The following is a 16,505-nucleotide window of genomic DNA, read 5'->3' as shown; positions in this document are numbered from 1 at the left end:
TCACTTACCTTTGATGATCTTCATCAGAAGGCACTCCCAGGAATCCCAGTTCGACAATAAATTACTGATTTGTTCCATAAAGTTCCATCATTTATGTCCAAATAGCCACTTGTTGTTAGCGTGTTCAGCCCAGTAATCCATCTTCATGAGGTGCAGGCACTTCATCCAGACAAAAACTCGAAATGTTCCATTACAGTCCTTTAGAAACATGTCAAACGATGTACGGAATCAATCTTTAGGATGTTTTTAACATAAAACATCAATAATGTTCCAACCGGAGAATTCCTTTGTCTTCAGAAATGCACTGGAACGAGAGGTAACTCTGTTGGGAGCACGTGTCATGAGACCAAGGCACTATGCCAGACCACTGATTCAGAGGTTTCATGAGCCCCTCCTTTATAGTAGAATCCTCATTTAAGTTTCTAAACATGGGTGACATCCAGTGGAAGCCTTAGGAAGTGTAACTTTATCCATATCTCAATGTGTATTCGGTAGGCCAAGCTTTGAGAAACTACAAACCTCAGATGTCCCACTTCCTGGTTGGATTTTTCTCAGGTTTTCGCCTGCCATTTGAGTTCTGTTATATTCACAGACATCATTCAAAAAGTGAAAAGAAAATGCTGCCCCCTATCCCAAAAAGGTTAAGGAACAGCGGGGATTGTGAAGTAACACAAACATAGGCACAGACACAAGCATACAAACACATGATAACATACACACTATACAAACATGTAGACATGGATTTTGCATTGTAGATATGTGGTAGTGGAGTATGGGCCTGAGGGCACACACTTAGTGTGTTGTGTATTCTGTAATGAATGTTATGTAAAGTTTTACTGTCTTAATTTTGCCGGACCCCAGGAAGAGTAGCCTTGGCAGCAGCTAATGGGGATCAAAAATAAATACAAATACAAATTCAGTACCTGTCCGCGGGTCATAGAACTCTCCCTCGTTGACAAAGATCTTGTCGAAGACGATGGTGCCAGCGTTGAGCACGGGGTAGGTGAGAGCTGCAGAGAAGGAGAGCTTGGGCACGTTGGCATCAACACCTGGCATACCTGCGGGCAAAATCACATCAAGTCTCAGAAAATAACCCAGCAGGAGTAGAGGGAGAACATGATTTTTATCTACACCATATGTGTTTTTTCATTGTTCTGACATGAGGAAATCTATTTTCATGGTTCATTACAGACAAAATGGCAAGGTAAATAAAGTGTAGGGAACATAGTGAGAAAGATGTTTTCCTGTAATAGGCTAATCTTCTGTAGATCAGACGCAGCTATACTGCCTTTGTGATGGGAATGCTACAGAATGCTACATTTTAGTAAATACTTCAACACTTTTTTTTCTTCTTAAAACTGCATAAACATTTCACTGTAAAATAAATCAAATCAAATCAGATTTTATTTGTCACAAACACATGGTTAGCAGATGTTAATGCGAGTGTAGCGAAATGCTTATGCTTCTAGTTCCGACAATGCAGTAATAACCAACAAGTAATCTAACTAACAATTCCAAAACTACTGTCTTATACACAGTGTAAGGGGATAAAGAATATGTACATAAGGATATATGAATGAGTGATGGTACAGGGCAGCATACAGTAGATGGTAACGAGTACAGTATATACATATGAGATGAGTATGTAGACAAAGTAAAAAAAAATGGCATAGTTAAAGTGGCTAGTGATACATGTATTACATAAGGATGCAGTCGATGATATAGAGTACAGTATATACGTATGCATATGAGATGAATAATGTAGGGTAAGTAACATTATATAACGTAGCATTGTTTAAAGTGGCTAGTGATATATTTACATCATTTCCCGTCAATTCCCATTATTAAAGTGGCTGGAGTTGGGTCAGTGTCAATGTCAGTGTGTTGGCAGCAGCCACTCAATGTTAGTGGTGGCTGTTTAACAGTCTGATGGCCTTGAGATAGAAGCTGTTTTTCAGTCTCTCGGTCCCAGCTTTGATGCACCTGTACTGACCTCGCCTTCTGGATGATAGCGGGGTGAACAGGCAGTGGCTCGGGTCGTTGATGTCCTTGATGATCTTTATGGCCTTCCTGTAACATCGGGTGGTGTAGGTGTCCTGGAGGGCAGGTAGTTTGCCCCCGGTGATGCGTTGTGCAGACCTCACTACCCTCTGGAGAGCCTTACGGTTGAGGGCGGAGCAGTTGCCGTACCAGGCGGTGATACAGCCCGCCAGGATGCTCTCGATTGTGCATCTGTAGAAGTTTGTGAGTGCTTTTGGTGACAAGCCGAATTTCTTCAGCCTCCTGAGGTTGAAGAGGCGCTGCTGCGCCTTCTTCACAATGCTGTCTGTGTGAGTGGACCAATTCAGTTTGTCTGTGATGTGTATGCCGAGGAACTTAAAACTTGCTACCCTCTCCACTACTGTTCCATCGATGTGGATAGGGGGGTGTTCCCTCTGCTGTTTCCTGAAGTCCACAATCATCTCCTTAGTTTTGTTGACGTTGAGTGTTAGGTTATTTTCCTGACACCACACTCCGAGGGTACTCACCTCCTCCCTGTAGGCCGTCTCGTCGTTGTTGGTAATCAAGCCTACCACTGTTGTGTCGTCCGCAAACTTGATGATTGAGTTGGAGGCGTCCGTGGCCACGCAGTCGTGGGTGAACAGGGAGTACAGGAGAGGGCTCAGAATGCACCCTTGTGGGGCCCCCGTGTTGATAATGTGATTATAATCGAAGAGAATTCTCTTGGTAGATAATCCGGTCTACATTTGATTGTGAGGAATTCTAAATCAGGTGAACAGAAGGATTTGAGTTCCTGTTGTATTTGGCGCATGTGACAAATAACATTTTATTTTGATGTAATGGGGTGAAACACACATCACTGTTGAGGGCATTAGCACATTGCAACAGTAGGACTCAAATGCAATGATAAAACAAACATGAACATACCTTGTTCACCTTTGAGACCTGGAATGAAGAAGACAGGAAGAGATGAGTTCAGTAGTTGGACCAATTCAAACTGTTCAACCATGTTTGTTTTTAAGTATTCATTACTATTTTTATTATTTTTTCTTTCTGTAAAGTGTGTTGTGACTTTGCACTTGAAATAAATTGTGATTTGATGTCAAACATCAACATATAGCAAAACAACACTTCCTGAAGCATTAACACGTATTATGAAGGGTTTATATGGTTCCTGTTACCTGGTGGTCCTCTGGGCCCGTTCTCTCCCTGCCTGCCCACAGGTCCGTCCCTACCTTGAGACCCCTTGGGGCCGGGCAAGCCTGGGAACCCTCTTTCCCCAGAGGGACCTTGAGGACCAGGCAGGCCTGGGTTGGTGGGAGGCAATGACAACAATATTAATACATGTAACTTTCTTAATTTACATATATTTAACTGAAATAATCAGTGTTGACCCAAAGACTGCCTGTTATTGGGCACAGGACATAGAACAAATTCCAGACTGTGTTAACAATACAGTGGAGGAGTTTTCTCGTTCAAATATATAATTGAATTCCACCCACATAAACAGAGGACTCATCTTTGTATCTGTGCCATTCAGTGTTAATTTTGTCAACAGTAACTATGATGAAAAATACTTGTTAGAAGTTAGAGGTAGCCTAAATAGTCATTATTTTACGGAAAAAAATGCAGACTATTATGTGACTAAAATGGCTGTGACTAAAACTAGACTAGAGTTTAAGTCCACTTATAGTTTTAGTTATTAACAAATTATTAAATGACAAAAATGTGATTAAACCAAAATTCACTCTGGTGCCATTTTAAAATAGTCAAGTGTCTTCTTCTTTTGTGTTTGAAAAAAAAGCATAAAGTTTATATTGGTGATTTACTGCCACATGCAGTGCTGGATCCAGAACCAAATATTGTGTGTCTGTCACGCCTTGGTCTTAGTATTTTGTGTTTTCTTTAGTTATTTGGTCAGGCCAGGGTGTGACATGGGTTTATTGTGTTGTCGTATTGGGGTTTTAGTAGGCATTGGGATTGTGGCTGAGTAGGGGTGTCTAGCATAGCCTGAGGCGGTTCTCAATCAGAGTCAGGTGATTCTCGTTGTCTCTGATTGGGAACCATATTTAGGTAGCCTGGGTTTCACTGTGTGCTTTGTGGGTGATTGTTCCTGTCTCAGTGTGTTTGTATTTCACCAGATAGGCTGTATAGGTTTTCACGTTGCGTTTCTTGTTTTTGTATTTATCGTGTTTACTCATTCATTAAACATGTATCGAACTAACCACGCTGCATTTTGGTCCGACTCTCATTCGACGGAAGAAAGCCGTTACAGAATCACCCACCACACCGGGACCAAGCAGCGTGGTAACAGGCAGCGGCAGCAGGAGCAACCAAGATTGGAATATACGACGTGGGAGGAAATAGACAGGTGGGCGGTCGACCCTGAGAGAGTGCCGGAGCCCACCTGGGATTCGCTGGAGCAGTGCGAAGCAGGTTACCGGAGAATGGAGTTGGCGAAGCAGGCATGGCGGCGCGGACGGAAGACCGAGAGTCAGCCCCAAAAATGTATTGGGGGGAGGCTCAGGGAGAGTATGGCAGAGTCAGGGTTCAGACCTGAGCCAACTGCCCCTGTTTACCGTAAGGAGCCATGGATGTTATCGGAGCTATCGGCGAAGCTGAGGGCTGAGTCTGAGAGGGTCGAGGAATTATTGGACAGAATGGAGGAGAGTGAACAGATGGGAGATGAGGAGACACTCGAGGAGTTGTTAATAGAATTGGAGGAGAGCGAAGAGAGAGAGCAGTTGATTTGGCGTAGTATGCAAGATAGTCGCCCGACGGAGCGTGTCGGGGATTTGATGGCACCTGGGTTAGCGCTCCATACTCGTCCTGAGGTGCGTGTTAGACGGCTGGTGAAGATTGTGCCAGTCTCACGCATCAGGCCTCCTGTGCACCTCCCTAGCCTTGCACGTCCTGTGCCAGTCCTGCTCTCAGGCTCTCCAGTACGCCTTCACGGTTTGGTCCATCCTGTGCCACCTTCACACACCAGTCCTCCGGTGGCAGCTCTCCGCACCAGGCTTCCTGTGCGGGTCCTCGGTCCAGTACCACCAGTACCAGCACCACGCACCAGGCCTTCAGTGCGTCCTGCCTGTTCAGCGCTGTCGGAGCCTTTCTCCTCTCCTGCGCTGCCGGAGCCTCCTGCCTGTTCAGCGCAGCCAGAGCTGTCAGCCTGCATGGAACAGCCTGAGCTGCCAGTCTGCATGGAGCAGCCAGAGCTGTCAGCCTGCATGGAGCAGCCAGAGCTGTCAGCCTGCATGGAGCAGCCAGAGCTGCCAGTTTGCATGGCGCAGCCAGAGCTGCCAGTCTGCATAGAGCTGCCAGTCTGCATGGAGCAGCCAGAGCTGCCAGTCTGCATAGAGCTGTCAGTCTGCATGGAGCTGCCAGTCTGCATAGAGCAGCCAGAGATGTCAGTCTGCATGGAGCAGCCAGAGCTGTCAGTCTGCATGGAGCAGCCAGAGGTGCCAGTCGGCATGGAGTAGCCAGAGCTGCCAGTTTAATATGAAAAAAACTGAACACTACAAAATACAAAATAACAACGTGAAACAAACAAAAGAGTCCTGTGTGGCACAAACACGGAAAATATCCACCCACAAAACACAATAGAACACCGGCTACCTAAACATGGTTCTCAATCAGGGACAACGATTGACAGCTGCCTCTGATTGAGAACCATACCAGGCCAAACACAGAAATAGAAAATCATAGAAAAACTAACATAGACAACCCACCCAACTCACGCCCAGACCATACCAAAGACAAAACCAAAGACAAAACAAAGGAACTAAGGTCAGAACGTGACAGGTAGTTCCATTCTACCCTGTCAAAAGCTTTTTCTGCATCTAATGAAGCCTCCACTACAGGTTCTTGGTCATTATTTTTGGATTCGGGGTAAACTTCTTGTTAACAAACTATAGTTTTGGCAAGTCGGTTAGGACATCTACTTTGTGCATGACACAAGTCATTTTTCCAACAATTGTTTACAGACAGATTATTTCACTTATAATTCACTGTATCACAATTCCAGTGGGTCAGAAGTTTACATACACTAAGTTGACTGTGCCTTCAAACAGCTTGGAAAATGTCAGAAAATCATGTCATGGCTTTAGACGCTTCTGATAGGCTAATTGACATAATTTGAGTCAATTGGAGGTGTAACTGTGGATGTCTTTCAAGGTCTACCTTCAAACTCAGTGCCTCTTTGCTTGACATCATGGGAAATCAAAAAATAAAATCAGCCAAGACCTCAGAAAAATAATTGTAGACCTTCACAAGTCTGGTTCATTCTTGGGAGCAATTTGAAGGTCATCTGAAGGAACCACGTTCATCTGTACAAGAAATAGTACGCAAGCATAAACACCATGGGACCACACAGCCTACATACCGCTCAGGAAGGAGATGGGTTCTGTCTCCTAGAGATGAACGTACTTTGGTACGAAAAGTACAAATCAATCCCAGAACAACAGCAAAGGACCTTGTGAAGATGCTGGAGGAAACAGGTACAAAAGTATCTATATCCACAGTAAAACGAGTCCTATATCGACATAACCTGAAAGGCCGCTCAGCAAGGAAGAAGCCACTGCTCCAAAACCGACATAAAACAGCCAGACTATGGTTTGCAACTGCACATGGGGACTTAGACCGTGCTTTTTGGAGAAATGTCTTCTGGTCTGATGAAACAAAAATAGAACAGTTTGGCCATAATGACCATTGTTATGTTTGGAGGAAAAAGGGGGATGCTTGCAAGCCGAGGAACCCCATCCAAACCGTGAAGCACTGGGGTGGCAGCATCATGTTGTGGGGGTGCTTTGCTGCAGGAGGGACTGGTGCACTTCACAAAATAGATGGTATCATGAGGTAAGAAATGTGGATATATTGAAGCAACATCTCAAGACATTAGTCAGGAAGTTAAAGCTTGGTCGCAAATGACAATGACCCCAAGCATACTTCCAAAGTTACTTCCAAAGTTGAGGCAAAATGGCTTAAGGACAACAAAGTCAAAGTATTAGAATGGCCATCACAAAGCTCTGATCTCAATCCTATAGAACATTTGTGAGCAGAACTGAAAAGGTGTGTGCAAGCAAGGAGGCCTACAAACCTGACTCAGTTACACCAGCTCTGTCAGGAAGAATGGGTCAAAATTCACCCAACTTATTGTGGGAAGCTTGTGGAAGGCTACCTGAAACCTTTTACCCAAGTTAAACAATTTAAAGGCAATGCTACCAAATACTAATTGAGGGTTTGTAAACTTCTGACCGACTGGGAATGTGATGAAAGAAATACAAGCGTAAGTAAATCATTCTCTCTACTGTTATTCTGACATTTCACATTCTTAAAATAAAGTGGTGATCCTAACTGACCTAAAACAGGGAATTGTAACCAGGATTAAATGTCAGGAATTGTGAAAAACTGAGTTTAAATGTATTTGGCTAAGGTGTATGTAAACTTCCGACTTCAATTGTAGTTAGGCTTCAAACCAGTCTAAAGCCAGTCTAAAGCCACATAACTGTTTAACTAAACCCGACTGGACCTCTGTGCGTAAAGTAAAAGTATACAGAAAAAATTTAACTACCTGGATTAGTGTTGCTATCGCTAGAGTCACAGCCTAAACTTAGCGAGCTGGCTAAATAGCACAGCCAACATTAGCTTTGATCCAATGTTACCTCGCCAGTCATTATCAAGCTAGCCATCTAGCCAGCCAGATGTGCCAGCCAGTCGATCCTATAAGTCATTTTGCTGTATCCTCATGTTCTAACAGGTCACTATCAACTATATCTATATCTACTACAAGTTCAAAGACAGTAAATCATGATGTAGTAGGAGTGAACAAGTCAGGGAGTTCTTTCCTCGTGTATGTTTCAGCCATCTTCACAGAGTCAAATATGCGCTCACCATTCTTGGTTTCGATCCACAAAGTCGCCGGGTAGCGCAGGCTGCATGCCGGGTAGGCCAGCTGCAGGAGCCTCATCTGTGGGGAGAAAGCCCTCCTCCTCTGATGTAGTATGGGAGAAAGATCCGGAAAAATTATGATTCTGGCATCTCCGTACTTGAGCTCTCCCTTTGCTCGGGTAGGAGAGAGGATGCGGACAGTGTCCTGCCACCGTAGAAATTTCATGACAAATGCCCTATGTGCAACCGGGCCAGGTAGTCACCTCCATAGAGTGTGATGGGCCCTCTCAATTTCCAGTGGGTGCACGGAAGGGGGTAGGTTCAGAATTTTGGGAATCCATTTCTGTAGAAAGGAGATGGCGTCTCTTCCCTCCACAGCCCCCAGGGAACCTGGAAATCTCAAATTCAAGCGCTTTTGGACATTTTCGGACATATCGAATTTCTCCTCGAGTTTAGAGATGGCGTCTTCCAATTTCTTGTACTTTGGCTCCATATCCTCGCGGACGTCCAGGATGGCAGCCTAGTGGTCAGAATGGTATTTTTCTAACTTTGTCACTCGTCCCTTTGTGACTTTCTGGTCTTCATGGAGTTTATCGACCAGCATATCAATTTTGATGAGGTGTTCAGAAAGCGTCTCTTGGATTTTTGTTATACCTTTGTCAATCTCCATTCTGAATCATGCTGGTGATTCTTCCGAGCTAGCATCCGCCGAGGCCCAAGAAGGGCTATCAGAGGAGGGCACTAATTACATGCCTCGTCTGAGTCTCTGCAAGATTGGCATTTTTTGTTTTGGTGATAAGAGATGTTTTAACTTCCAACTCACTTGTTAGAGCTTTGCCATTGCCGGAAGTCTATAAGGTGCTGTTTTGAGCTCTCCTACCTTTGCCATTGATTAACTGAAGCAACATACTCATAGTTTTTTGTTTGCGTCCCCACCGGCACAGAATTTTTGTTGTTTAAGCAATCCAAAAACATTCCATTATAAAACACAATCTGGGTCAAGTGGGCATAATTTGAACACTTATTCTATAAAATATGATCTTACAAACATTGTAATTTTGGCACACATAGAATGGAGTCATAAGTGCATTCAAGTGTGGGTTCCACGGCTAATTATCTTCACAATCTGACAAAAATTGTGGTCAGGACAACCCAGGGTATAATGTATGTCATCTTTGTAACAGTAGCTCAAACATAGCGATCATAGATGTTGACACAATTACATGACTTTTAAAATATAGAAATATGAAGTGCCCATTTGGACTCACGGGTGTGTGGTTTGCTTGTATGACATGAAAGCGGTACATATAATAATTCTCAATGGCTCATCTTTCAGAAAACATCAACTTGATTTACAGCATTTCCCCTCACTCAGACAACAAGTGGAGAACCTGAGCTCTGACGTCATGTATAGCAATGTTACTGTAAATTTAGGTGATTATCAATGATAAAAATCTGCCATTTTCAACCCTTATACGGGATTACAGGGGGTGTGAGTGGATAGGGCTACTGGCAATGTCCATGATAAAATTAATTATATCCATCTAAAGTCCTCTTTATATTTCTATGTTCCCACCAGACACAGAATAATTTAATTATTTTAACACTAAGACCTAAGACCGAGAAGCTTCAAGGAGAGTTATGAAAGACTACATAACACTAACAGACATACACATACTAATAGCAGGCCACCATTGAATGTGTGAGACTCACATATTACAAACATTTGTTTAAATGACTGGATTATTAATGTTTTTGTAATCATCTTTGTTGGTTTTTGATAGGTCTCTGTGTGTATTGTAGCTAGCATCGATTTGTATGTTGACACTTCGTTGCAAATGTGTCAATTTAAACTTTACAGACCATTGTTCATTGTGTTCGTATATCCACTGGTTGTGCTGTGTCCCATATACTTGTCTAGTATAGACAGTACAAGGTTAGCCTGGCGTTTTTAAGACACATTATGGTTTTTGTACAGTTCTACCAAAAGCAATGTATCATTCAAACCTCTAACCAACTGCACCAACTGCACACAAAGCAAAACATGTGTGAGTGAGGATAGGTTTCATTAACAGATCACTATATTGAATCAGTATGAACTCAACAAATTCTCAAACATTGTCAATGTAAATCATGTCTAAATGAACATGCTCTGTATGTCCAAACCATGCACTGTTTAGTTTCTGAAGTTACCTACATTAGATCAAGGGAATGGCAACCCCAGTCCTGCTAATACACCTGGCTCCAATAATCAAATTATCATGGTCTTCAGTTTAGATTGCAATTAGTTTATTCAGGTGTGTTAGCTATAGGGCTGGAGGGAAAGTGTGTCACCAATCAGGCACCCGAGGACTGGAGTTGCTCATCCCTGATCTAGATCATATCTTTTGAAACAGCTGGGAGAAAGGGAAGGAATATAGTGTCAAGTCAACACACTCACCGGTCAGGTCCTGTTCCGAGAGGTTCTGGAACTCCTTGAGGATATTGCTGATGGACGAATTGAGGTTCTTGATTTTCCCGTGGATCCCGTCCAGCTGAGTGGTCTGGATGTTCTTGATGACCCCTCCGTGGGAAATGACCGTGGCGTTCAGGCCGTTCACACAGTTCCACAGGCCCGACACATGCTTGTTCAGCCCCTCCTTGATCTTCTGGAGCGAGTCCGAGATGCCGTCCAGCCGTCCACACACACCCTCCATCTTGGACAGCCTCTTCTCCAGGCCGTCACCAGAGCGCTTGCAGTCACCCATCTCCACCACCAGGGTGTTCTCGAAACGGCGCACATCACGATCCACCCCGTCGAGGTGGTTGCGACTCTCCTCAATGTGCTCGGTCACGTCCTGCTGGATCTTGTCCAGCTCCGAGATTATCTTGTTCTTTGTGTTGCCCAGGTCGGTGATGATGCTGCCGTGTTTCTGCACTGTGTGCTCCAGGCCCCTCAGTGTGTCATTAATGGAGCTGAAGGTCAGGATGACCTCGGACAGCTCGCCCTGCAGGGACTTGAGGTGGCCGTTGTTAGATGTTCCTCCAATCACACTGTGGCCATCCAGAGGCTTCTGGGGGTCATCCAGGCCTCCTCCAGTTCCGCCACCTGTTGTTGGGGTCACAAGGCGGATCTTACACTGGCCACTACACTTGTCCACCTCCTCCTGGAGTTTTCCCACCTCCTCCTGCAGGGTGGAGCACACCTGCGAACAGGAGCTCTGGTCTGAGTCCACCCGTGTCCGGATGGCGTTGATGTCCTTCTCCCAGCGGCTCAGAGTGTGCTGCGTGTGGTTCTTCAGCTTCTTCAACTCGTCTTCCACTCTTCCGCAGATGTCGCAGTCGTCCACGCAACGACCCAGTGTCTCGATCTCTGTGACAATGCGGTTGAAGTGCTCGCCATTGTCTCCGGTCAGGGCTTTGATTTTACGGATGTCGTGGCTGAGGTCCACCACCTTGTCCATTAGCGAGTCGCCTGAGACGGACAGGTCCTTGATACGTGTGTCGAAGCGGCGGATCTCGTCCTCATTTGCCACCACCCTCCACGTGATAGACTTCACAGAGTCTCCGTTGTAATCATTTCCTCTGTCTCCTCCAGCTCCACCCCATCGATCTCTGGTTCCCCCTGTTCCTCCTCTTCCGCCATCTCCAACTCCTCCAGTTCCGGTTTCCTCTGCTCCCCCTGCTCCTCCCCATCCTTCTCCAGTTCCTTTATTTCCTCCTCCATCTCCTTTTCCTCCTCCCCCTGCTCCTCCTCCAGCTCCTCCCCATCCTCCTCCATCTCCTCTCCCTCTTGTTCCCCATGTTCCTCCACTTCCTCCTCTTCCTCCTCCATCTCCTCCTCCTAATCCTCCACAGCCACAGTCAGTCAGACTCTTGTCTAGGAGTGCCGTAGAGTTCTCCAGGCGGGTCAGCTTCTTGTCGTGGTCCGACACTCTGTCCTTTAAGGTGCCCACGTCCAGCTCTATGTCTTCGATGCGGTAGCCCTGGGCATCGAAGCGGTCCAGGAACATGGTCCGGAGATCACCGAGCTCACGGTGGAAGTAGTCCTTCAAGTCGTTCTCTATTAAGGTGCAGCTCTCTTCTGTGTGCTGCACTGTGCTGTTCAACCGCCTTTCCAGGTCGTTCAGACGGCTATCCAGCCTGTCCTCTATAACCTTGGGTAAGCCACTGCCAGCATTTGGTCCAAAGCCACCTCCTCCGAAACCTCCACCGCCATGACTACCACCACTTCCCAACTCCTTATCCAGGCGGTTCTGGATGACATTGTAGTTCTCCGACGCAGAGCTGATCTTTCTCTCTGCATCTGTGACCCTGTTCTTGAGGTCGGTGACAGTGTTGCAGCAGCCCTGGGAGCGTGTGACCTCCCGGCGTAGGCCGTCCAGGCTCTGGCGGTAGTGTCCGTCCACTGCGTTCAGCTGCTTTTCCATTGCCTGGATCCTCTCCCTGATCTCCTGCTGCTGCATTCGCAGGTCCTCCACCCCAGACTGGCAGGAGGAGCAGGACAGAGACACCCTCCTCTCCAGCTCTCTCAGGATCTCCTCTTTCAGCGTGTTGAGCGTCCCGCCACTAAACCCACCGGTGCCTCCAGAGGAGCCGCCAGTGCCACCCCCGAGATCATTCCCACTGCCAGCATTCCCATTGACCAGGTGGTTATTGATGCTGACCAGGGTCTTGTCATGGGCCTGGGTCCGGTTGTCCAGCTGGTCCAGTTTGGTCTGGATGCTGTGGATGGTCTCTTTCATCTCGGGCTGGGCTGAGTCTGCAGGGGTCTTGGTGCCGCCACCGGTGAAACCCGGTTTGTGCATCTCCTCCTGGAAACGTTCATTCATGCCCCTCAGGGTGGACTGCAGGTCATGGAGGTCCTTGGTCAGGCTCTGGATCTTGTCCTCCAGCTGCCGCATCTTGTCACCGTCTCCTCGCCCTGGAACACAAACACATTATATTACAGTATATAATCTACTGTATATAGTTATAGATTCATCATGTATACCATTTGAGGAGTGACATGGGGACATAGAGGAGGACAGAAGTAGGAAGAAGAAGAAGAGGGAGACATAGAGGAGGAGCAGAACAAACACCCACCGTCTCCCCCATTCTGTCCTCCGTGACCTGTGCCGGTTCCAGTCTGTCCCGGTCGGGAGGGTTTCGGCCGGGGTCTGGCTGTAGCAATCTGGGTCCCAGAACCTCCGCTCGGCCCCTCGCTACATTCGTCCCCAGTGTAACCATGGCAACACTTCCACTCCATGTCCGTCACCATCTTGTAGGCCACCTTGTACCGCGGCTTCATATATGTTCGATACCTGTTGAGAATCAGCGACAACAACGACAACAATGGTGAAGTGGTTCGCAATGAGGTTGTCTCACCTATCTAAATTGAATGCACGAATTTGGGTCACACTAGACAGGAGTGTCTGCTAAACGCTTATGTAACTGATGCTATGCAATCATAAATGGTCGCATGTGTTAATTTTCAACTTATTGTCCATCTGCCTTTTGCCCCATAACACCATTAGTCATTGGCAGAACATAACATTACACATTAAATGAAGAGCCTTGGACTACTTCACTCATTTTGTTTGTACAATATCCGTAATTACCCTTACAAGTTGAGTAAGGGAAATTACCATTGAGTTTCAATGGGCCTGTCTGCAATTCTGAACTCTTGAAACTTACTCTCAGTCAAAGGCCTCAGTTTGGAGAATGTTTATGTGTCAATCCAAACTCAGTCATTACAGGCCACAAAGCCAGAGGCCAGGCATTTTCTGCCTAATTACGTTTTCTATTTAATTTGGGGTTTTAATTTCGTTCCCGGGCTTGGAGGCATGAACACAAAGCTTAAACAGCAGACGCTGGTTTCTGCCCTGACAGGCACTTTGAGGTAACTCTAAACCCCGGTATTCACCGGATACCAACGTTGATTAAATCATTTACAGGGAAACTATTCAGACCTTAACATGTTTGTAATTATTCCACCAGCTCCTTTCCACATAGTATCAGAAATGCCTGTCACTCTGAAAGACTTAAGCATGGTAGGTATGCGCAGCATTCTCCTTTTACCCAATTATGTAATCTGGAAAAAGTAACACGAATTTCAGGATTGGGGAAACAGATTGCACTGCATTTGATAGCACACATTTGTGATAACTGCCGAAACATACTTAATTACTGTATGAACAAACTTAATACCCACGTCAAGTGGCCCAATATTTACATGAACCTAATTCAAACTCAAGCTGACCACCACCCTTAGTTTTCGTTGGTCAGATAACCATAGTTCATAGGAGACCCCTCCCCTCTCTGATGGATGAGAATACTCCACTGTATGCAAATTCCTGAATTAAGTCCTCAGGCTGTAGCAAATGTACTGTATGTTGCAATGGAGAGTAGAAGCCAAACTCCAAAATTAGATCCTAAAGCATTGTCAAACAATTAGAAAAGATAAACAAACACACATGCACACACACGCTCCACACACATGCGCTCGACACACACACACACTGATTTCTAAATTTTGCTTGGACCACGTTCAGAAGAAACTGCTTTTTATTTTCCTCTTTAAACTGATAAGGAAATAAATGTTTCACAATTAATCCCCCTGTGCGTGAAAAGGCATATATTGTTTCCTTTCCTGTATATGTTCTGTATGGTTCAGGCTCATACACAGTCATCTGTTACCCAGCAGTGAGGGAGCGTCAGAGAGAGAGACAGAGGCTCTGGCAGTAGTGGGCCTTCAATCAACAGGACTCACCTTGTACAGCCACGGCATTGTCCATCACACAAATGTCAATTACAGTATGACAGCTCTTTCCCTACCACTGCCATGCTTAGAATCATTCAAGAGAATGATAGAGAAAGACAAGAGAGAAGGGAGATGAAGAGAAAAAGAAAGAGAGGGATGCTGTATAGTATGGGCTTCAGATTAGTCAAAGAGTTCCTGATTTCCCAGAAATATTGTTCATTCCATAAGCAGCGTGTGTGAGTGTGTGTTGGCAGACATTAGGGGCATTAGGTCCAAAAGGTCCTTCTTACACAATTCCCCTCAGCCTTGGCATTCTTTCATCACAATATCCTCTGTCTGTCTACAGTAGATGGGCAAAGACTGATTCATGCAGTGGGTATCTGGGTATACATGTTTAAATGAAATGTGTATGAGTAAGTATACGGCACCAGGTGGTAGTGCGTGTGTTTGTGTGTTAGGAGCATACTCACGTCACCATGCGAGAGCACTGTGTGCCCCAGGAGCATGGGTGGTAGTCAGGTTTGACGTAGGTCTCCACTCCATCCTCCACCACACAGGTCACTGTCTTTGTCACCACATACGCACACCAGTTTCTACAGGGCGAGAGAAGGAGAAGGTTAGATTGAGATTGATTAATGCACATACTGTACGCACATAGGCTTAGAGATCAGAGACTGCATACAAATCAAGGGAATACACTAAGTATTCAAAGCTGAGATGAGAAATTAGTGAAAGAGAGGGAGTGTACAGTTTAATCATGTATAAGTTAGGTACCGCTAAGTGAATTATTGCTGGGAATACTCCAGTATCTCCAGTATGAGTAACTATCATGGTCTTGTCAAGCGTAGGAACAAAAATATATGGCGAGGCAAATATAGTAGTGCACATTTGACTACGATCTCAAGTATTGGTTTCTCTAACAACAAATCAGGACTCCAACAGAGAGCTTGCCTCTTCTGTCTTAACTAACATGCAGTAGGGGCTTAGTAGAATTACAGCTATGTACAGTAAAAATTGCACTAGATTTGACCAGTTTCCATAGGAAATATAGTGCCATTTGGGACTCAACCAGAGGGAGACAGCACTGAGCTGACTGCAGAGGGAGTGGCAGCAAGATTTAGGGCAGCTGGTCTGTCACTTTTTCCATAGCAGCCCCAGGGCCACTGTTGATTTAGGGCTGGTCTTTTCTGCAGCCGCTATGGCCTGGTAAAAGACTAGGTTCTGCAGAGAAAGGAGCTGTGTAGCCAGTGTGTAGTCACTGTGCTGTAGTTGGGGTCCCCTGCAGAGCAAACCAACTCTCTCTGTGGTCACAGCAGCTGGACTCTGGACGCTCAGTCACATTAATCTGGCAGAGTTTAACACAGATAGAACACTGCATGGGATGTAAACACTGGGATAGAACAGTAGACTTGCAGGCATTAAAAAGTTGTGCTCTGCTATTGGTTGTACATCATGATGCTTTATCATGTCCTAGTGCTAGTTGGTTACAAAAACCTGTACCACTGTACTGTAGAAGAATGGTACAGAGCACTGAGACCGACCACTGGCAGAGAACAGTAGGAATAAACTAGGAACTGTTCCGAACAAAACACAAATGCTCAGGCATTCAATGATGGTACTGGGCCACTTCTAACCATTCCATTTCTTAATGTGGAACAGATAGACCAAACAGCAGGTTGGCGTTTATTGTAATGAGTCTTTTCCTGGAGGCAGAGCTGAGCAATTTCCCCTTAGATAGTCTAGCTGCAAAGTCAAAATGAGCTATATTGTTCAAATTTATGAAATGTCCTTTTTGGTCTTAATCTAAGGTTAGGGTTAGGCATTAGGGTTAGCATTGTGGTTAAGGTTAGGGTTAAGTTTAAATCAGATTTTATGACTTCGTGGCTGTGCCAGCTAG

The 16,505-nt window shown here is 45.4% G+C and overlaps 1 protein-coding gene across 1 annotated transcript in view; it reads right to left on the bottom strand.

Moving 5' to 3' along the window:
* LOC115145876 (EMILIN-1-A) overlaps positions 1-16,505 on the bottom strand; it is a 100,525-nt gene that overhangs the window by 15,469 nt on the left and 68,551 nt on the right. The window contains exons 2-7 of the mRNA XM_065004116.1: positions 15,079-15,201; positions 12,952-13,169; positions 10,328-12,790; positions 3,183-3,308; positions 2,929-2,946; positions 924-1,058 (exon numbers count right to left, since the gene is read on the bottom strand). Of these exons, the coding sequence (XP_064860188.1) occupies positions 924-1,058; positions 2,929-2,946; positions 3,183-3,308; positions 10,328-12,790; positions 12,952-13,169; positions 15,079-15,201 (3,083 nt within the window). The remainder of the gene's footprint in view (positions 1-923; positions 1,059-2,928; positions 2,947-3,182; positions 3,309-10,327; positions 12,791-12,951; positions 13,170-15,078; positions 15,202-16,505) is intronic.

This window comes from Oncorhynchus nerka, linkage group LG18, assembly GCF_034236695.1.
Source record: "Oncorhynchus nerka isolate Pitt River linkage group LG18, Oner_Uvic_2.0, whole genome shotgun sequence".
Classification (NCBI taxonomy): domain Eukaryota; kingdom Metazoa; phylum Chordata; class Actinopteri; order Salmoniformes; family Salmonidae; genus Oncorhynchus; species Oncorhynchus nerka.
The sequence above is the reverse complement of the archived record's forward strand: the minus strand, read 5'-3'. Positions and strand labels throughout refer to the sequence as shown.